This window comes from Balaenoptera acutorostrata, chromosome 2, assembly GCF_949987535.1.
Source record: "Balaenoptera acutorostrata chromosome 2, mBalAcu1.1, whole genome shotgun sequence".
In the NCBI taxonomy this organism is placed as follows: Eukaryota; Metazoa; Chordata; class Mammalia; order Artiodactyla; family Balaenopteridae; genus Balaenoptera; species Balaenoptera acutorostrata.
The window spans coordinates 174,748,274-174,771,145 of NC_080065.1; the positions used below are offsets into that span (position 1 = coordinate 174,748,274).

A 22,872-nucleotide genomic window follows, 5' to 3' on the forward strand; every position below is an offset into this window, starting at 1 on the left:
GGCGTGACGGGAGTAGTTCCGGGAAGGGCCCGGCGCGCCGCGGAGAGTCCTGTGCGCAAAGGGGTGGTTACGAGAAGACGTGGCTGTGCCTTCTCCATGGCCTACGCTCGTGTCCCGCTCTGGGCAGTCTGTGTGCTGCGGGTGGCGCTGGCAACAGTCTACTTCCAGGAGGACTTTCTAGATGGAGGTGAAGGGGCTACGCCCGTGGCGGAGGCTTAAGCTCCCTCATACCCCAATGCCCAACGGATGGCCCGAGTTGCCATTGGCCCGCCTGTCGCCGAGGGATCGGTGGTGGCAAAACCTCGAAGCTTCGAAGCCTCGAGGGCCCCCATCACTCTCCCCACGACCCAGATTAACAGTTTTCAGCCCTAACCGGTGTTATTTCCCCCCAACAGAGCGCTGGAGGAACCGATGGGTGCAGTCCACCAATGACTCCCAATTTGGGTATTTTAGACTCTCATCCGGGAAATTTTATGGTCATAAAGAGAAAGACAAAGGTTAGTGTAGGAATCGTGAGAAAATCAAGCTGAATGTTAAACCCCCCATAGCAACCTTTCAAGGTAGGTGTGGCACAGCCCTAACACCCATTTCACAGGTCGGGAAACAGGCATGGGTAGGGTCTTTTTGTTTTCTCTCTCTTTTTTTGACCAAGATAACCCCTCTTTACAAGCACTAATCAAATGGGTTTGGAGAGCCGAGGGTCTTGCCCTACAGAAGGAAAAAGTTTAGGAGGTACTTCTCTTTTTTATTTTCACGTTAAAAAGAAAAACAGGGTAAAAGTTATATGCCGTCAAGCACACGGATCTTTGGGGGTCCAATAGGATGAATGTTTACAACTGCACACCGAGGTCAAGATAGGAACGTTTTCAGGCCCCACCTCCATCCCCAGAGTCTTCCCTTCTGGCCTACCCCCGCCCCCCACCGCAAGTCAGTAGTCTCCAAGTACCAAGAATAACCTCTATTCTGGCTTCTCATTCCTGATGATCAAAGGTAGGCAAACTACAGCTCTTCTACTGCCTGTTTTTTGTACAACCAGTTAGCTGAGAGTGGTCTCTACGTTTTTTAATTGTTGGAGAAAAATAGAAAGGGGAATAGTATTTTGTGATGCATAAAAATTACACAAAATTCAATGAAATGCCTGAAATTTCAGGGTCCATAAATAAAGTGTTAGTGGAACACAGCCATTCTCCTTCATTTGCATACAGTCTATGGCTGCTTTCAGGCTGCAAAGGCAGAAATGAGTAATTAGGACGGAGAAGGAATGGCTCCCAAAGTGTAAAGCATTTATTCCCTGGCCTTAACAGAAAAAAGTTTGCCAACCCCTGATTTAGATGAAAAATTTCCCTCTTCACCACCTTCCACTCAAATTCCATCTTGGCCCTGTTACTCCAGTGTTGCCCTCATTGTTTTGTGGATACACGTTGTTCCAAATTGTCAGGCTGTAATGGCAAAAATGGAGTGAAAATAACAAGGTGGTCTATGAAGCTTGTCCAGGGAGCGGGGTTGTCATTTGTTTTTTTCCCACAATGTTTTTCCTTCCTGAGACTCTGTGCATTTCATTCATTCCAGCACTTGTCTACTGAGAGCAGACACAGGCAAGACACTGAGGATACCAGTTAATTTGACCCCTTTCACTGTGGTCTCCCAGGACCATAACATAGAAGCCATGGATGGAAAGATCAATAGAATTTAACCAGACAGAGATGGGTGAGAGGTGATGGTGGTGGCTGAGGAGTGTGGTGAGACACAGAGGGAGGTGGTGAGTCAGATGGCCTTAGGAATTGCCTGGATGGTAGGGGAAGGGGCTACAGATCACCTGAGGAAGGGAAGAGTGGGGGAAGAATAGGAGAGAGAGAGAGAGATAGGTTTGGGAGTGGGGAGTCAACCGTGAGTTCAGTCTTAGACATACTGACACAAAATGCCAGGTTCATTAATGATGGCTGTCAGTATAGGCAGTTATGGAGGCTAGAGTATGTTGCAAGGAAGGGTAGGTTATAAGAAGACTAGCTCTGTTTTCAGGTTTGTCTTTTTTTTTTTTAATTTAAGTATAGTTGATTTATAATATCATGTTAGTCTTAGGTGTACAGTACAGTGATTCAGTTATATATATATTTCACATTCTTTTATAGATTATTACAAAATGTTGAGTAGAGTTCCCTGTGCTATACAGTAGGTCCTTGTTGTCAGGTTTGTCTTATACTCCAGTATAAGATAAGGAATTGGTACAGAGCCTTTTGGCTACTGAAAAGGGGTTTTTGGTCTTGAAGTGAACGGCTAAACTTATAAAGTACAAGAAGATTCAGATGACAAAAGGATGGTATCTTCATAAAAAGAGCCACCACACAGATGACACCCAAGGACCAGCTTATCCAGTGCAGTGAAGCACTTTTTTTTCCCCCAGATCAGCACTCTGTCCTCCATCAGCCGTTGTGTCTCTTAAATAGCTGTTTTAAAATGAGAATTTAGGAAAAGAAGTAGAATGTTCCATTTTCTAATTAAGCTGTTACAAAGCTTCCTTGTACATTCCCACCCCTTGGAAAATGAAGGGAAGCAAAATTAATCTTTTAACTATAATTGGATTGCATATTTGTCAGTTATAACTTAAGACCTAACAGTGGTATATTAAGTACAAAAACATGTACATGAGTATGTGAAATAGAAGTTCTGTGGCAGCAGAGAGCCTGTTAGTGATATGCCCATTGTATATCGTTGTACAAATGTGCTATAGGTGCAGGATCAACATAAATGGTTGGAAGGTTTATTATCAGGGGTGGGGGAGGACAACCATTTAATTCCCCACATTGCTGAGCAGTGTCATTCCTAATCCTTCATGAGTACTTTTTATTTAAAGGTCTGCAGACCACTCAAAATAGCCGATTCTACGCCATCTCTGCACGGTTCAAACCATTTAGCAATAAAGGGAAGACTCTGATCATTCAGTACACCGTGAAACATGAGCAGAAGATGGACTGTGGAGGGGGCTACATTAAGCTCTTCCCTGCAGATGTGGATCAGAAGAACTTGAATGGAAAATCCCAGTACTATATTATGTTTGGTGAGTTTAGATAGTATGGACAACCATTTCTTGTGATTTTGAAAACCCTTCCACCTGTAGGATCCGTAGACTGACTTTGCTAAAGTTGTGTTGAGTTTATCTAACTAAAGGTTTCTAGTACTGTTAAACCTAATTAGTATTAAAAAGGGCGACTGTACCGTTCTTTTGTTCTTGGGAGAAAGTTATTTATTCAACATTAATGTAGCCCCAAGTATTTTGAAAGCCTCAGGAGTCAGTAAACCTTGGCCATGGGCCAAATCGGCCCACAGCCTGTGTTTGTTATGGCCCATGAACTGAGAATGGTTTTTTTAATTTTTTGGCTGCACTGCATGGCTTGCAGGATCTCAGTTCCCTGACCAGGGATTGAATCCGGGCCACAGCAGTGAAAGCCCAGAATCCTAACCACTAGGCAACCAGGGAACTTCCTGCTTTTTAACATTTTTGGATGATTAAAAAAAATCAAAAGAAGGACAATACTTTTGACCCATGAAAATAATATGAAACTCAAATTTCAGTGTCCGCAAATGAAGTCTTACTGGAATGCAGCCTCACTCGGTTCATTTACATCTTGTCTATGGCTGCTTTCAAGCAGCAGTGGCAGAGTTGAATGGTCATGACAGAGAGTATATAGCTCACAAAACCAAAAATATTTACTGTCTGGCTCCTTACAGAAAAAGGAGATCGTTGACCCCTGGAATACATTAAATGTCTCCTGTCACTAGGAGTAATTGATTAACATCTGTGCTGGAATTGGGAAGGGACCACATTGGGCTGCAGGAACTAGACATAACTGAAATGTGTGGATTCAAAAACGTTTAAGAATGAAGAGGATTCTGGGAAGATGGGGGAATAGGAAGCACCAGGAATCTGTCTCCCCACCTAGACAAGACAACATTCTTGCACTGGCAGAATCTGTCTTATGTAACAGGGAACTATGGAGTCTGTGGAAGTATTGCAACTTCCAGTAGAAAACTGGGGAGGTCAATTTGGGTGAATTTCAGTTCTTAGCACAGTAGTACCTACCCATTCCCACCTCCAGCCACATGGCAGACAGACAGCTGTGCACCAGGTTCCTGGAGCAGCTTTTACGGGAGCCAGGGTAGGCAAAAAGGACCCTGTCCTCCAAATATCAAGGATCTGAACTCTGATGGCTGATTGCCCCTTCTTATTGCAGAGGCGCAGAAAAAGAGATGGGCAGCCATTGTTGTTAAACACACCCCCATTGTTGTAAGCCTCTCCCCCTCCAGCTGAAATGATTTCCAGGAGACTTAAAGGGCCAGAACCCTTCCCTCCCACCCTTCATTTTTCACCTTTTCCCCTTTAGGAAGCTAGACATTAAAGACTAGGACATTAAAAAACAACTACATATGCAGGGAAAATTAGAAAATGACAACACATACACAGGAAAACACTCAGAAAAGACCTGAGAAAACCTTAAGTTTACATCCCAGGCTGACCCTTGGTACAGAGCTAGCCTTCAACAATCAGTCAATAAACCAACAACAACACAGCAAACCCTGCGGAAGGAGGAGAATCCGATTTCCAGACTTACCATTATTAGACTCATATATCCAGTGTTTAACAAATAATCACAAGGTATACAAAGAAACAGGAAAGTGTGGCCCATTCAAATGAGAAGAATAAATCAACATAAACTGTCCCTGAAAAAAAGACCTAATGGCAGATCTGTTAGACTTAAATAACTGTCTGAATGATGCTAAAAGAACTAAATGAAGATGTAGTGAAAGTCAAGAAAAATGAGAGTAAAATGGAAATATCAGTAAGGAGATAGAATACTTAACAAGAAACCAAAATCAAATTCTGGAGCTGAAAAGTAAACTGACATGAAGAGTTCGCTAGAAGAGTCAAAGGCAGATTTGAGCAAGCAGAAGAAAGAATCAGAGATCTTGAAGATAGGATAATGGAAATTATCAAGGCTGAGGAGCAGAAAGAAACAAGATCGAAGGAGAGCAAACAGAGGCTAAGGGACCTGTGGGACACCATCAAACAGACCAACGTACACATTGTGGGAGTCACAGAAGGAGAAGAGAGAGAAAAAGGAGCAGAGGAAGAGAATATTTGAAAAAACAAAGGCTGAAAACTTAAACATTTGATGAAATACATGAATATAAATATCCAAGAAGCTCTATGAACTCCAGGTAAGATGAACTCAAAGAGGTCCACACCAAGACACAGTGTAATCAAACTTCCAAAAAGCAAAGACAAAGAACATTGAAAGCAGCAAGAGGGAAGCAAATCATCTCATACAAGGCATTTGCAATAAGCTTATCAGCAGATTTCTCATCAGAAACTTTGGAGGCCAGAAGATAGTGGATTCAAAGTGAAAAGAAAAAAAAAACTCTCAATGAAAACTCATATTTGGTAAAACTGTCCTTCAAAAATGTGGAGAAATTAAGACAGAAAAGCTGAGGGAGTTTGTAACCACTAGAACTGCCTTGCAAGAAATGCTCAAGGGAGTCCTGCAAGGTGAAATGAAAGGACACTCACTAGACAGTAACTCAAACCTATATGGAGAAATAAAAATCTCAATAAAGGTAAATATAAAAGCTAGTATTATTTAACAATGGTTTATAACTACACTTTTTGTTTTCTACATGATTTAAGAGACTAATACATTTAAGGAAAAACAATTATTTGTGTAAAAGATAATATTACTGTAACTTTGGTTTGTAACTACAAATCTAGTTTTCTACATAATTTAAGAGACTAATGCATTTTAAAGAATAATTAGTTATGTTTTAGGGGACACAGCATATAAAGATGTAACTTTGTGACATCAGTAACTAGCTAGGTGGACTAAGGGAAGAAGAGAGAAGACTCAAATTACTAAAATCAGAAATGAAAGTGGGGTTGTTACAACCTTGTCTACAGAAATAAAAGGGATTATAAGAGAGTACTAAGAATATTTATACACCAAAAAGTTGGATAACCTAGATGAAAGGGACAGATTCCTAGAAACACAAAACCTACCAAGACTCAATCACAAAGAAATAGGAAATCTGAATAGACCTATAAGTCGTAAGGAAATTGAAGCAGTAAACAAGATTATCCCAACGAAGAAAAGCCTTGTCTCAACAAAGTGAGTATATAGGGAATATACCTCAACATAATAAAGGCCATATATGACAAACCTACAGCCAACATTATATTCAGTGGTGAAAAGCTGAAAGCATTTCCTCTAAGATCAGGAACGAGATAAGGATGCCCACTCTTGCCACTTTTATTCAACATAGTATTGGAAGTTCTGGCTACAGCAATCAGAGAAGAAAAAGAAATAAAAGGAATCCAAATTAGAAAGGAAGAGGTACAACTGTCACTGTGTGCAGATGACATGATACTATACATAGACAATACTAAAGACACTGCCAAAATACTACTAGAACTAATAAATTCAGTAAAACTGCAGGATATAAAATTAATACACAGAAATCTGTTTTCTTTCCATACACCAACAACAAACTATCAGAAAAATTAGGAAAACAAACCCATTTACAATTGCATCAAAAAGAATAAAATACCTAGGAATAAATCTAAGGAGGTAAAAGTCCTGTGCTCAGAAAACTATAAGGCACTGAATAAAGAAATTGAAGATGACACAAACAAATTGAAAGGTATACCTCATGGATTGGAAGAATTAGTATTGTTAAAATATTCATCTTCCCCAAGGCAATGTACAGATTCAATGCAATCCCTATCAAAATACCAATGGCATTTTTCACAAACTAGAACAAATAATTCTAAAATATGTATGGAAATACAAAAAACCCCAAATAGCCAGAACAATTTTGAGAAAGAGTAACAAAGCTGGAGATACCACACTCCCTGATTTCAAACTATACTACAAAGTTTATAGTAATCAAAACAGTATGGTACTGGCACAGAAACAAACACATAGATCAGTGAAACAGAATGAAGATTCCAGAAATGAACCCATGCTTATATATGTCAATTAATCCACAACAAAAAAGGCAAAAGCTTACAATGGGAAAAAGACAGCCTCTTCAATAAATAGTTTTGGGAAAACTGGGCTACTCTCTCACTATATACAAAAATAAACTCAAAATGGATTAAAGACTTAAATTACAACCTGAAACCGTAAAACACCTAGAATAAAACAGGCAGTATGCTCTTTGACTTCAGCTTAAGCAATATTTTTTTTGCATCTGTCTCCTCAGGCAAAGGAAACAAAAGCAAAAATAAATAAATGGGACTACATCAAACTCAAAAGCCTTTGCACAGTGAAGGAAACCACGAACAAAATGAAAAGGCAGCCTACTGAATGGGAGAGGAGATTTGCAAATGATAGATTCGATAAAGAGTTAATATCCAAAATAAACAAAGAATTCATAGAACTCAACATCAAAAAAAAAAACCCCAATTAAAAAATGGGCAGAGGACCTGAATTGACATTTTTCCAAAGAAGACATACAGATGGCCAAAAGACACATGAAAGATGCTCAACATCACTAATCATCAGAGAAATGCAAATCAAAACCACAATGAGATATCACCTCACACCTGTCAGAATGGCTATTATCAAAAAGACAACAAATAACAAGTGTTAGTGAGGGTGTGGAGAAAAGGGAACTCTTGTGCTCTTTTGGTGGGAATTTAAATTGGTGCAGCCACTATAGGAAATGGATGGAGGTTCATTAAAAAAAATTAAAAATAGACCTAACATATGATCCAACAATTCCACACTGGGTATTTTTCCAAAAAAACAAAAACACTAATTTTAAAAGATATATGCTCCCCTATGTTCATTGCAGCATTATTTCCATTAGCCAAGATATAGAAGGAATATAAGTGCCCATCAATAAATGAGTGGATAAAGAAGATGTATATATACAATGGAATATTACTCAGTCATAAAAAAGAATGAAATCTTTCTATTTGTGACAACACAGATGGACTTAGAGGGTTTTATGCTACGTGAAATAAGTCAGAGAAAGACAATACTATATGATTTCACTTATATGTGGAATCTAAAAACCAAAGCAAATGAACAAATATAACAAAATAGAGAGTCATAAATGTAGAGAACAGGTGGTTGCCAGAGGGGAGGAGGGTGAAGGGATGAGTAAAATAGGCGATGGAGATTAAGAGGTACAAATTTCCAGTTGCAAAATAAGTGAGCCACAGGGATGAAATGTACAGCATGGGGAATATAGTCATATATAATAATGTAATTTCTTTGTATGGTAACAAAGTAATTAGACTTATCGTGGTGACCATTTTGTAATGTATAAAAATACTGAATCACTATTTTCTGCACCAGGAACTAACATAATGTTGTAGGACAATTATACTGCACAAGCAAACTCATAGAAAAGGAGATCAGATTTGTGGTTACCAGAGGTGGGCGTGGAGGAGGGGAATGGGATGAAGGTGGTCAAAAGGTACAAACTTCCAGTTATAAGACAAATAAATACTAGGGTTGTAATGTACAGTATGATTAATATTCTTAACACTGCTGTATGTTATATATGAAAGTTGTTGATAGAGTAAATCCTAAGAGTTCTCATCACAAGGAAAAAATACTTTTTTTTTTGTTCTGTACCTATATGAGATGATGGATGTTCACTAAATTTATTGTGGTCATCATTTCATGGTATATGTAAGTCAAATCATTATGTTGTGTATATTAGGCTTATACAGTTCTGGATGGCAATTATATTTCAATAAAACTGGAAGAGAAAGGAAGGAAGGAAGGCTGGCTCTGAATCTGATGGTTTCACTGGTGAATTCTACCAAACATTGAAAGAATACCAGTCCTTCTCAAACTTTTCCAAAAAATTGAAGAAGAGGGAACACTTCCTAACTCATTCTATGATGCCAACATTACCCTAATACCAAAACCAAAGACACTACAAGAAAACACTGATGCAAATCCTCAACAATATACTACTAAACAGAATTCAGCAACATACTAAAAGAATTATACAACATGACCAAGTGGCATTTATTCCTGGGATGCAAGTATGGTTTGACATATGAAAATCAATGTAATATGCCACATCAACAGAATGAAGGGGGAAAAATGATCATCACATTTGATGCAGAAAAAGCATTTGACAAAATTCAACACCTTTTCATGATAAAAACACTCAACAAACTAGGAATAATAGGAAATTAATTCAATGTAATAAAAGGCATATATGAAAACCCCACAGTGAACATACTCAGAAGAACTCAAAGTGTTTCCTCTAAGATCTGGAACAAGGCAAGGATGCCTGTTTTCCCACTTTTATTCAACATAGTACTGGAAGTTTTAGCCAGAGCAATTAGGCAAGAAAAAGAAAAGAAATTGGAAAATAAGAAGTAAAATTATCTGTTTGCAGATTATATGATATGTAGAAAGCCCTAAAGCTTGCACAGAAAAACCTTATTAGAACTAATGAATGAATTCAGCAAAGTAGCAGGATACAAAGTCAACATGTTAAAAAACAAAACCAAAAACAGTTGCATTCCTATAAACAATGAATAATCTGAAAGGGAAATTACAAAAACTGTCATTTACAGTGGCATCCAAAGGAGTAAAATACTTAGTAATCATCTTAACCAAGGAAGTGAGAGACTTGTCTAATGAAAACTACACACTATTGCTGAAAGAAGTTAAGACATAAATAAATGGGAACACATCCCATGTTTGTGGATTGGAAGACTTAATATTGTTAAAATGTCAATACTACCCAAAGCAATCTACAAGTTCCAAAGCAATTCAATCCAATCCCTATCAAAATTCCAACGACTGGGACTTCCCTGGTGGCACAGTGGTTGGGAATCCGCCTGCCAATGCAGGGGACACGGGTTTGATCCCTGGTCCGGGAAGATCCCACATGCTGCAGAGCAACTAAGCCCATGCACCACAACTACTGAGCCTGTGCTCTAGAGCCTGCAAGCCACAATTACTGAGCCTGTGTGCCACAACTACTGAAGACTGCACGCCTAGAGCCTGTGTTCTGCAACAAGAGAAGCCACCGCAGTGAGAAGCCTGCGCACCACAATGAAGAGTAGCCCCTACTCGCCAGAACTAGAGAAAGCCAGCACACTGCAATGAAGACCCAACACAGCCTAAAATAAATAAATAAATAAATAATTCTAAATAAATAAAACGGTTGTTTTTAGATAATCAACAAGGACGTACTGTTTAGCACAGGGAGCTCTACTCAATACTCTGTAATAACCTATATGGGAAAAGAATCTGAAAAAGTAGATATATGTATATGTATAACTGAATCACTTTGCTGTACACCTGAAACTAACACAACATTGTAAATCAACTATACTCCAATATAAAATAAAAATTAAACTATATATATATATATATATATATATATATATATATATATATTTTAAAGAGGTAATTCCCTGGTGGTCCAGTGGTTAGGACTCTGCGCTTTCACTACCAAGGGTCCAGTTTCCATCCCTGGTCGAGGAACTAAGATCCCGCAAGCTGTGCGGTGTAAACAAAAAAAGAGAGAAAAAGAAAGAAAGAAAATAAATAAATAAAATGGTTGATTTTATGTGATGTGAATTTTGCCTCAATAAATTAAAAGGGTTTGGGAATTGCATGACAAAGGAACTCCATGGCTGATGATTTTTAATGCTGTCACAGCCTAAAAGCCCGTCTCGCCTCTTTCTTTGCCAGAACCACGTTCAGGCCGCAACCAACTCCCCAGGACAGCCTTGGTGTCGGCGGGTCATTCGGTGAGCCGCACTGGGGCACAATTTTGGTGGCACTGTCCTGCCCTCCCATTTCAGTGTCCCCATGTCTTACACATCCTGTTCACACTAAAGCTGAAGTGAGACAGGATATCCAGGGACTTGAAAGTAGGGTTTGCTGAGAGGTGACTCAGGAAGATGGATTCTCTAAGTACCTGCCCTTCCGAGCCTGTGATTTCCCCTTTGGTGGAAGGTACTTAGAGTAGTCAAAATCATAGAGGTAGAAAGTAGAATGGTGGTTGCCAGGGGCTGGGGAGAAAGGAAGATGGAGAGTTATTGCTTAATGGATATAGAGTTTCAGTTTTACAAGATGAAAAGTGTTATGGGGATTGATGGTGGTGATGGTTGCCTAACAATGTGAATGTGTTTAACACCACTGAACTGTACACTAAAAATGGCTAAGATGGTAAATTTTGTGTTGTACATATTTTGCCACAATAAAAAAAAGGTGGAAAAAAAAAGCTTTAAGGATGAAAATGTATTTTTAAAATATCCATCCATAATCCAGATTTGGGGACTTATTCTTTAAAATTATTTTCTCTCGTGTGATGTTTTCCCATGCTTATTTTAAGTTTTTTCGTGATCAGGATCAGGCTTGAGACACCTAGTTATGCTGTCCTTATATTTATATATACAGCTGGTCTTGGTGTTATTGTAGAAGTAAAAAGAATATTATTTTATTAGATATTAGATTACTTATTAGATTTAGATCTAATTCTGCTCTGTCATTTTGGAGAGTGAGGCAACTTCTCCAAGGACACAGCATTAGATTGATCCAAAGTTTCCACAGAGTGCGCAGTCCCCAACTCCCTGCCCAGAGTTCTCTCTACCTGCCACGCCTCACATTTACTCTTTTTAAAAATATTTATTTATTTATTTATTTATTTATTTATTTATTTATGGCTGTATTGGGTCTTCATTGCTGTGTGCGGGCTTTCTCTAGTTGCAGCAAGTGAGGGCTACTCTTCGTTGCAGTGCGCAGGCTTCTCATTGAGGTGGCTTCTCTTGTTGCAGAGCACGGGCTCTAGGCCCGTGGGCTTCAGTAGTTGCCGCATGTGGGCTCAGTAGTTGTGGCTCGGGCTCTAGAGGACAGGCTCAGTAGTTGTGGTGCACAGGCTTAGTTGCTCCGCGGCATGTGGGATCCTTCTGGACCAGGGTTCAAACCTGTGTCCCCTGCACTGGCAGGCGGATTCCTAACCACTGCGCCACCAGGGAAGTCCCTCACATTTACTCTTGAATTTAAAATCTGGAATGGAAAAGGTCTTTATTAGATTAAAAAATAAATTTAAATGTCTCGGTTTTGGTTATTGTTATTATTCTCTTAAAACAGGATGGCAGAGATATCTGACAAAAAAATAATACCTACTGAATTAGAGGTGATTTCACAAGTATATGATTTAGTTAGATTTAGTAAATAAAATAACCACAAATATCCACCAAAATAGTACTTTTAAATATACACAGCATGTCTGCTACATTTAAATTGCAAAGCAGCATATGTTGGAGTAAAAAATATATATATATATATTTATTTATTTATAAATTTTCTGCATTATTTTGCTTTTATCTCAAAATCAGTTACATTTTACCCAAACCCATTGTGTCACTATTAAAACACTTCCTGTGATTTCTCAGCTCTAGCCTTTGGTTTGAGAGCAGCTTGCTGGTGTTGAAGAGGAGGAGAGAAATATGTTTTATTGGGCCCTTGCCAGGGGCCTTACCCATGCAATCTTAGATTATGTGTAAAACCCTAGGAAATGGGTAACACAGCCCCCATTTTGCAAATAAGGAAACTGAGGCTCAGAAAGATTAAAATACTTGCCCAAAGTCAGGTCAGCCCAATTTCAGAGCCCATCTGCCTACCCCATTCTTCACAAAAATCCATTACTGCATAACTATTTTATGATTGCTGTTAATGGAAAATGTCCAGATTTTTCTGGTCAGATCTGGGCACATTCTGAAGCTGAATTTAATAGTAAAAGTATGTAGGTGCTTAGGAATAGAGAGGAAAATTCTGACCAATTTCGAAGGAAAAATAAATTTCATGTTTCAATCCTGAGATAATAGACTTTCATACAAATAGTTTACATAGCTTTTGTTTTAAAAAATTGAACTGGAATGTTTTCCAGCAATGACAAAAAAGAAAATTACATAAACCACGCGTCCTCCGGGAACTCAACTGGGAGATAGATGTGGTGTTTTTTGTCGGTTCTGTAGATGCTATTTCCAAGTAAAATGTCGCATCTACTCTGGCAAATTGATAATATTATTTAAGTAATTATGTGAAGCCTAGACTTCTCTTATTTAATCTGGAGGTTCATCACTGCAAGTTCTAGAAGAAGTCACAGTCATCTGCTTGTGTTTACACAGGGTTTGTTCACAGGGGTGGGTGCAGGCCTGGGTCAGTGGATGTGGTGGAATTCCGTCTGAGACAGAAAGACACGCAGATACTTTAGTACATTCCTATGGCTTAAAGTCAATGAAACCGCAGCAGCGTAATTCCAAACAGTCTCGGAAGGTTTGACAGATTTTCCAGATCTCTCCTGTAAACCTTGCTTAGAATATTCAGAACTTCTTTGTCTCTGAGCAGGGAATACAGTGTCCTACAGCATTCCATTTCCCTAGTGACTGAAACTTATGTGCCAATTTAAAACTCATTAACTTTTTTTTTTAATATCTTTGTTGGGGTATAATTGCTTTACAATGGTGAGTTACTTACTGCTTTATAACAAAGTGAATCAGCTATACATATACATATATCCCCATATCTTCTCCCTCTTGCATCTCCCTCCCACCCTCCCTATCCCACCCCACTAGGAGGTCACAAAGCACCGAACTGATCTCCCTGTGCTATGCAGCTGCTTCCCACTAGCTATCTATTTTACATTTGGTAGTATATATAAGTCCATGCCACTCTCTCACTTCTTCCCAGCTTACCCTTCCTCCTCCCTGTGTTCTCAAGTCCATTTTCTACGTCTGTGACTTTACTCCTGTCCTGCCCCTAGGTTCTTCAGAACTTTTTTTTTTTTTTTTAGATTCCATATATATGTGTTAGCATACGGTATTCTTTTTTCTCTTTCTGACTTACTTAACTCTGTATAACAGACTCTAGGTCCATCCACCTCACTACCAGTAACTCAATTTCGTTTCTTTTTATGGCTGAGTAATATTCCATTGTATCTATGTGCCACACCTTCTTTATCCATTCATCTGTCGATGGACACTTAGGTTGCTTTCATATCCTGGCTATTGTAAATAGAGCTTCAATGAACATTGTGGTACATGACTTTTTTTGAATTATGGTTTTCTCAGGGTATATGCCCAGTAGTGGGATTGCTAGGTTGTATGGTAGTTCTATTTTTAGTTTATTAAGGAACCTCCATACTGTTCTCCATAGTGTCTGTATCAATTTACATTCCCACCAACAGTGCAAGAGTGTTCCCTTTTCTCCACACCCTCTCCAGCATTTATTGTTTGTAGATTTTTTGATGATGGCCATTCTGACTGGTGTGAGGTAATAACTCATTGTAGTTTTGATTTGCATTTCTCTAATGATTAGTGATGTTGAGCATCCTTTCATGTGTTTGTTGGCAATCTGTATATCTTCTTTGGGGAAATGTGTATTTAGGTCTTCTGCCTATTTTTGGATTGGGTTGTTTGTTTTTCTGATACTGAGCTGCATGAGCTGTTTGTAAAATTTGGAGATTAATCCTTTGTCAGTTGCTTCATTTGCAAATATTTTCTCCCATTCTGAGGGTTGTCTTTTCATCTTGTTTATGGTTTCCTTTGCTGTGCAAAAGCTTTTAAGTTTTATTAGGTCCCATTTGTTTATTTTTGATTTTATTTCTATTTCTCTAGGAGGTGGGTCAAAAAGGATCTTCCTCTGATTTATGTCACAGAGTGTTCTGCCTATGTTTTCCTCTAAGAGTTTTATAGTATCTGGCCTTACATTTAGGTCTTTAATCCATTTTGAGTTTATTTTTGTGTATGGTGTTAGGAAGTGTTCTAATTTCATTCTTTTATGTGTAGCTGTCCAGTTTTCCCAGCACCACTTATTGAAGAGGCTGTCTTTTCTCCATTGTATATTCTTGCCTCCTTTATCAAAAATAAGGTGACCATATGTGTGTGAGTTTATCTCTGGCATGGGCTTTCTATCCTGTTCCATTGATCTATATTTCTGTTTTTGTGCCAGTACCATACTGTCTTGATGACTGTAGCTTTGTAGTATTGTCTGAAGTCCAGGAGCCTGATTCCTCCAGCTCTGTTTTTCTTTCTCAAGATTGCTTTGGCTATTCAGGGTCTTTTGTGTTTCCATACAAATTGTGAATTTTTTTGTTCTAGTTCTGTGAAAAATGCCATTGGTAGTTTGATAGGGATTGCATTGAATCTGTAGATTGCTTTGGGTAGTACAGTCATTTTCACAATGTTGAGTCTTCCAATCCAAGAACATGGTATATCTCTCCATCTGTTTGTATCATCTTTAATTTCTTTCATCAGTGTCTTATAGATTTCTGCATACAGGTCTTTTCTCTCCTTAGGTAGGTTTATTCCTAGGTATTTTATTCTTTTTGTTGCAATGGTAAATGGGAGTGTTTCCTTAATTTCTCTTTCAGATTTTTCATCATTAGTGTATAGGAATGCAAGAGATTTCTGTGCATTAATTTTGTATCCTGCTACTTTACCAAATTCATTGATTAGCTCTAGCAGTTTTCTGGTAGCATCTTTAGGATTCTCTATGTAAAGTACCATGTCATCTGCAAACAGTGACAGCTTTACTTCTTCTTTTCTGATTTGGATTCCCTTTATTTCTTTTTCTTCTCTGATTGCTGTGGCTAAAACTTCCAAAACTATGTTCAATAATAGTGGTGAGAGTGGACAACCTTGTCGTGTTCCTGATCTTATAGGAAATGGTTTCAGTTTTTCACCATTGAGAACGATGTTGGCTGTGGGTTTGTCATATATGGCCCCTATTATGTTGAGGTAAGTTCCCTCTATGCCTACTTTCTGGAAGGTTTTTATCATGAATGGGTGTTGAATTTTGTCAAAAGCAAAAATCATTAACTTTGAATAGAACTCTTTATAGATTTCTCAGTTCATCGGAACCTACGTACTGATTGTAACCTCTTTTTGGCTTACGATGTGGTGTTATCTTTAAGAATATATATATGGGGCTTCCCTGGTGGCGCAGTTGTTGAGAATCTGCCTGCTAATGCAGGGGACACGGGTTCGAGCCCTGGTCTGGGAAGATCCCACATGCCACGGAGCAGCTGGGCCCGTGAGCCACAATTGCTGAGCCTGCGCGTCTGGAGCCTGTGCCCCGTGACGGGAGGGGCCGCGATAGAGAAAGGCCCGCGCACCGCGATGAAGAGCGGTCCCCGCACCGCGATGAAGAGTGGCCCCCGCTTGCCGCAACTGGAGAAAGCCCTCGCACGAACCGAAGACCCAACACAGCCAAAAATAAATAAATAAATAAATAAATAAATAAGAAAATCCTTTAAAAAAAAAAAAAAAAAAAAAAAGTAACTCTTAAAAAAAAAAAAAAAAAAGAATATATATATATACGTATGTGTGTTGTCTTGGAGCATAGCAATAATAACAACGAATATTGAGCATTGCCATACTAAAAGCTTCACATACATTAGCCCCTTGAATTGGCAAAATAGCTTTGTGAAGTCAAGATTAACACCCCCATTTTACAGACCAGGACACTGAGGCATGGGAGGTGAATATGTTAGTTGCAAATATATCTCAACAGCGAAGGAGAACTGGCATCGGAGCCAGTCAGTCCAGCTCTGAAGCCCTCCTATGGGTACAGGAGCCTTGGTCAGAGCTTCAGAGTGAGGGCCTGAGGCTCAGACAGCACGTGGGGGGACGCTTACTAGACTGTTGTTAGACCTTCCTTCTCTTCCTCACGTTCTGGCTTACACTCCAATCCAAAGTGGCTGCAGTGACCGTGACCTGAACTGAGTGTCACCATCCATTTAAATATCTCCACAAGAACATCTGATTATTCCCAGACATGTAAGCTTCCTGTGCCTTGTATATTATTTCAGGAGAATGGTTGGGGATATCCTGTGGTGATGCATGACAGAAGGAAATTGAGAGCAGTTAATATTTTTTTTGTAGGACCTGATATTTGTGGATTTGATGTCAAGAAAGTTCATGTTATTTTACATTTCAAGAATCAGTATCACTCAAACAAGAAATCAATCAGGTGTAAGGTAAATTCTTTCATATTCAAATCAATGATCATGTTAAATCTTGCCAGATAATAACGTAAGTTTATAGAAAATAGTTTTGACCTTAAAATATTTAAGTGAACTATGGATAGGCCTTGTCTGTCCTGTCCCTGCTTTCCAGTTTAGCAGGCCTGTTAGAGACACTTGTCCACCACTTTGACTGGTTTGGTTTCCAAAGTTTTTACCCACCAGGAGGGTACACTTCTCACTGTGAGCCATGACATTGATTTATAAAGTGCCCCATAAGTGTTACAACAGGATGGTCACATTTCAGCTATACCCATCATCATTAAGGAATGAAATATTCAGGGTGAAAAAAAAATTCTGGTGAAATTAATCTTCAAAATACCAAAACAATTTAAAATGGGAATATTTCTAAAATGAATGCATACATGCTTTACATTTTTACCCAGGGGATCCTGTGAAAATGACATTTTAGGTCTTAGGGCCTGTTTATAACTCAATGGCCCTACCGGGGCTTCTCTAAAGAGGCAGCTTGCATTAAGTCCCTGGTGTGTGGGCCTGTGAAGGGGAAGTACACTTCCCAAAGCTCATCCCCCCACACTTTGAAGGTAAGCACCAGGAAGCAGGGACCTGTCCCCTGAGGCATCCCCAGCACCCATAGCCTTTGTGAATCTGGGCAGGAGGCCAGTGTATCTCAAGATCATTGACAGCAAGGAGCGGAAGCATCCATAACCGTCCTTTATTCAGTCTCAACCTGAGCAGGGGGTGCTCGGCATCCTCACAAAGCCCCAGTGAGTCTCTATTGGCAGCATGGTTTCTCGCCGGGTCCTGCCTGCTGACTTGATGGTTCTAAAGGATCAGCAGGTCCCCCATGTACTCAGAGGCCTGACACCCCTCCCTTGAGGGTGGAGGGGAGCTCAAAATCCAGGTCTTCCTCCTCCACCTTAGTGTTGGACCAGAGGACCAGTCTTCATGATATGATTCCCGAGCATTTGTTCAGTTGCAGCTCAGGCATGCAGGAGAGAAAGGGGATGGCACTACCAGATGGAGGCTGTGAGGTCTGGCCTGGACTGTGCCTGGGAGGCCAGAGCTCGGTCACCTGGGGGCAGCAAGCCTACGGGGCCCTGAGTGGCGCCGGCAGGCCGACAACTCCCTCAGACAGGTATTGGTATTTCTGCAGCCTGTTAGAAAAATAAGAGACAAGTCTGCTGAAGGAGTCTTGGAGCCTTGGATCATAGCAGCTAGTCAGCATTACGGACTCCTCGGTGAGGTGCAAGGTTATCTTCATGGGGCTCCGATTCACTCTGCAATGCTGTAAAAGAAATGCAGTGGTCAGCCCTCAAGGGTTTTCAAGGAGGAGGTCTGGCCTGCATTGTTAAAAAAAAATACCTTGGGCGATTGGTTCAAGATAGCGGAGTAGAAGGACATGCGCTCACTCCGTCTTGTGAGAACACTGGCATCACAACTAACTGCTGAACAATCATCGACAGGAAGACACTGGAACTCACCAAAAAAGATACCCCACATCCAAAGACAAAGGAGAAGCCACAATGAGATGGTAGGAGGGGTGCAATCACAATAAAATCAAATCCCCTAACTGCTGGGTGGGCAACTCACAAACTGGAGAACAATTATACCACAGAAGTTCACCACTGGAGTGAAGGTTCTGAGCCCCATATTAGGCTTCCCAACCTGGGGGTCTGGCAACAGGAGGAGGAATCCCCAGAGAATCGGACTTTGAAAACTAGCGGGATTTGATTGCAGGACTTTAACAGGACTGAGGGAATCAGAGACTCCACTCTTAGAGGGCACACACAAAGTCTTGTGCGCACCAGGACCCAGGGGAAGGAGCAGTGACCCCATTGGAGACTGAACCAGACCTACCTGCTAGTGTTGATGGGTCTTCTGCAGAGGTGGGGGTGGGTGGCTGTGGCTCACCGTGGGGACAAGGACACTGGCAGCAGAAGTTATGGGAAGTACTCACTGGCGTGAGCCCTCCCGGAGTCCTCCATTAGCCCCACCAAAGAGCCTGTAGGCTCCAGTGCTGGGTCGCCTCAGGCCAAACAACCAACAGTGAGGGAACACAGCCCCACCCATCAGCAGACAAGCGGATTAAAGTTTTACTGAGCTCTGCCCACCAGAGCAACACCCAGCTCTACCCATCACCAGTCCCTCCCATCAGGAAGCTTGCACGAACCTCTTAGATAGCCTCAACCACCAGAGGGCAGACAGCAGACGCAAGAAGAACTACAATCCTGCAGCCTGCAGAACGAAAACCACAATCACAGACAGATAGACAAAATGAAAAGGCAGAGGATTATGTCCCAGATGAAGGAACATGATAAAACCCCAGAAAAACAACTAAATTCCAGAAAAAGAATTCAGAATAATGATAGTGAAGATGATCCAGGGCCTTGGAAAAAGAATGGAGGCAAGGATTGAGAAGATGCAAGAAATGTTTAACAAAGAACTGGAAGAATTAAAGAACAAACAAAGATGAACAATACAATAACTGAAATGAAAAATACACCAGAAGGAATTGATAGCAGAATAACTGAGGGAGAAGAATGGATAAGTGACCTGGAAGACAGAATGGTGGAAATCACTGCTGCAGAACAGAATAAAGAAAAAAGAATGAAAAGAAATGAAGACAGCCTAAGAGACTTCTGGAACAACATTAAATGCACCAACATTCGCATTGTAGGGGTCCCAGAAGGAGAAGAGAGAGAGAAAGGACCTGAGAAAATATTTGAAGAGATTATAGTCGAAAACTTCCCTAACCTGGGAAAGGAAATAGCCACCCAAGTCCAGGAAGTGTGGAGTGTCCCAGGCAGGATAAACCCAAGGAGAAATACACCGAGACACATAGTAATCAAATTGACAAAAATTAAAGACAGAAAAATTATTAAAAGCAACAAGGGAAAAACGACAAATAACATACCAGGGAACTCCCATAAGGTTAACAGCTGATTTCTCAGCAGAAACTCTGCAAGCCAGAAGGGAGTGGCACGATATATTTAAAGTGATGAAAGGGAAGAACCTACAACCAGGAATACTCTACCCAGCAAGGCTCTCATTCAGATTTGACGGAGAAATCAAAAGCTTTACAGACAAGCAAAAGCTAAGAGAATTCAGCACCACCAGACCAGCTTTGCAACAAATGCTAAAGGAACTCCTCTAGGCGGGAAAGAGACTAGAAACTTAAAACAACCTTGTACATGTATAGACTGCTATATCAAAACCTCATGGGAACAACAAATCCCCAAACTGAAATAGATACACACACAAAAAAGAAAAAGCAACCCAAGCACAACACTAAAGATGGTCATCAAACCACAAGAGAAGAGAACAAAAGAGGAAGGAAAGAAAAAAGACCTACCAAAAAAAAAGGAACTTCCCTGGTGGTCCAGTGGTAAAGAATCTGCCTTCCAATGCAGGGGACATGGGTTCGATCCCTGGTCAGGGAACTAAGATCCCACATGCTGCAGGGCAACTAAGCCCGCACGCCACAACTACTGAGCTCACGAGCCTCAACTAGAGAGCCTGTGTGCTGCAAACTACAGAGCCCATGTGCTCTAGAACCTGCGTGCCAAAACTACAGAGCCCAGGCACCCTGGAGCCTGAGCGCCACAACTAGAGAAGTGAAAACCAGCATGCCACAACTAGAGAGAAGCCCGCCTGTGGCAAGGAAGAACCCGCACTCTGCAACTAAGACCCGACGCAGCCAAAAAAAAAAAAAAAAAAAAAGAGACCTCGGATATTCTGGGGAGGAATGGTTGGCGATCAACAGGCAGGGAGATGGGTGAGATTGTTAGGTCAAGGCTTCAGCGGGATGCAGAACACAGGAGCGTTTTGACAGATGATTCAGGTGTAGGATCCAGAGGACTTGGTGATGTTTGGAATCTGGGTGCTGAGGGTGTGGATGATGACTCTCAGTGGCGTTGCTGTTAAACAGGAGGGGAAATAAAGGCCAAGAAAGGGGTCAGGGCAGACTCAGGGGTCACATTTAGAACAGTTGGTTGTGAAATCCAGGCAGACATCAAGGTAGAGGTGTCGAATAAATTGTTGGAAACTTTGGGTCTGAAACTTGGCTGATGGTTGGGATTAAAGATGTTGGCTTGGAGCTGTTTACATATGTGTGGGTGTAGATGTTATCCCTCAGGAGGCTCTGGGCCAGTGGACAAATCCCAGAGCGTGCCAGCCATGGGGCCAGCAAGCCCAAAGTCTAAATTAAGAAAGACAAGTGGAGACAAAGGCAGGCAGAGAGCAGGGGGAAAACATTTGGAGAATTGTGCACTCAGCTGTCACAGCGGGCTGCAAGGGTTAGGGGGACACAGAGTAGACTGTAATACTGGTCCCGGGACAGAGTCATTGGCTACGGTGTGGCAGAGCAGAGGGGTTACTGAAAAGACGTTTTGATTTGGCTCTTAGCAGGGAGATACTCCTCCTGACAGAGCCTTTATGCTGGGGCAGTGGTTCCCAAACTTGAGCAGCGTAAGAGACCCTGGAGGGCCTATGAAAGTGGCCAGAGGGTCCACGAGGCTCTGATGCAGCAGTTCGGGGCTGACCTGGGAACGGGCATTGCCGATGTTCCCCCAGTGCTGCTGCTGCTGTTGGGGTATGGTTCAGGGGTCCCCTCCGCTGCTGACAGTCAGATACGTCCTGGGCACCCCCAGCCTCCCCAGACCCCCTCCCATCCACCCTCCAGCCCCCCTTTATTTTATTATTTATTTATTTATTTATTTTTGGCCACGCTGTGTGGCATGCGGGATCTTAGTTCCCCAACCAGGGATCCAACCCGTGCCCCCTGCAGTGGAAGCGTGGAGTCTTAACCACTGGACTGCCAGGGAAGTCCCCAGCCCTCCTTTACTGAATGTTAAATGCTTTCCTTGTGTCCAGCCTGGGGCTTTAACCATGACCAAAAGTCACACCAGGCCTGCCCTCCCCAAGCTTAAATTGTCGGACAACTCAGAAAGTTAAAAATTCTCCCTTGTGTCGAGAAATAGAGTGGGCTTCATTTGGTATCTTTCAGAAGGCAGAGCCGGAAGTTGTTTTGCATGTAACTTTTCATAAGTCCAACAATGCACTGGTCCCTCGGTTTACACCAATCACCCCATCATAACTGCCTGGGGGATTATAGGTGAAAGCCATTGTCTTTGCACAAAAAGGGAATCAGCCACTCAAGAGAAGGCTGCCAGTAGTGAGGAAGTATTCTACGAAGGGGTGAGTCTTCTGTAGGACACCCTTTCATTGTCAAGTCAGCCCCTATTTCTAGACCGTCTCTGCTTGCTGTTTACAACAAGGCTTTGACCCATGACAACTTACGCTGCATATCTAGACCTGCCTTGAAACATCAAGGGTCTCATTCTTTTCCTTTTCTCCCCCAAAACATTCAGGTTGATGGCTTCACACACCTCTACACTCTGATTTTAAGACCAGACCTCACTTACGAAGTGAAAATTGATGGTCAGTCGATTGAATCCGGCAGCATAGAGTATGACTGGCAGCTCACATCACTGAAGAGAATGGAGAAGGCTTCAGCAGAGTCTGAGGACTGGGACCAGGCTACAGAGGGCAAATCCCAGGTGTGGAGTTTCCCCGCACAGCTGCTAGAAAGTGTACAAGTGTAGTTCGTAAGTACCCAAGTACCGTACAATTGCTGCATGGCTGGGAATCATGATGACAGCATTACAGCAATCAAAGTGCCCTCCTCAGAGCATATATGCTGAGACCAGCCACACAGCTGCACACTTCAAGGTATTGTGAAAGAGTTAAAATATCTGAGATGAAAGCAAGTAGGGTTTGTTTTCGTAACCAATGTTTTTTTTTTAAAGGAAAATGTATCAGCAACTTTTATAAAAATGATTT

At 41.1% G+C, this 22,872-nt stretch overlaps 1 protein-coding gene across 1 annotated transcript in view; it reads left to right on the top strand.

Annotated features, from left to right (window-relative positions):
* Nucleotides 1-46: 46 nt before the first annotated feature.
* Nucleotides 47-22,872, top strand: part of CALR3 (calreticulin 3) — a 32,378-nt gene continuing 9,552 nt past the window's right edge. The window contains exons 1-5 of the mRNA XM_007183572.2: nt 47-187; nt 396-497; nt 2,852-3,055; nt 16,928-17,022; nt 22,401-22,589. Of these exons, the coding sequence (XP_007183634.1) occupies nt 97-187; nt 396-497; nt 2,852-3,055; nt 16,928-17,022; nt 22,401-22,589 (681 nt within the window). The 5' untranslated portion in view covers nt 47-96. The remainder of the gene's footprint in view (nt 188-395; nt 498-2,851; nt 3,056-16,927; nt 17,023-22,400; nt 22,590-22,872) is intronic.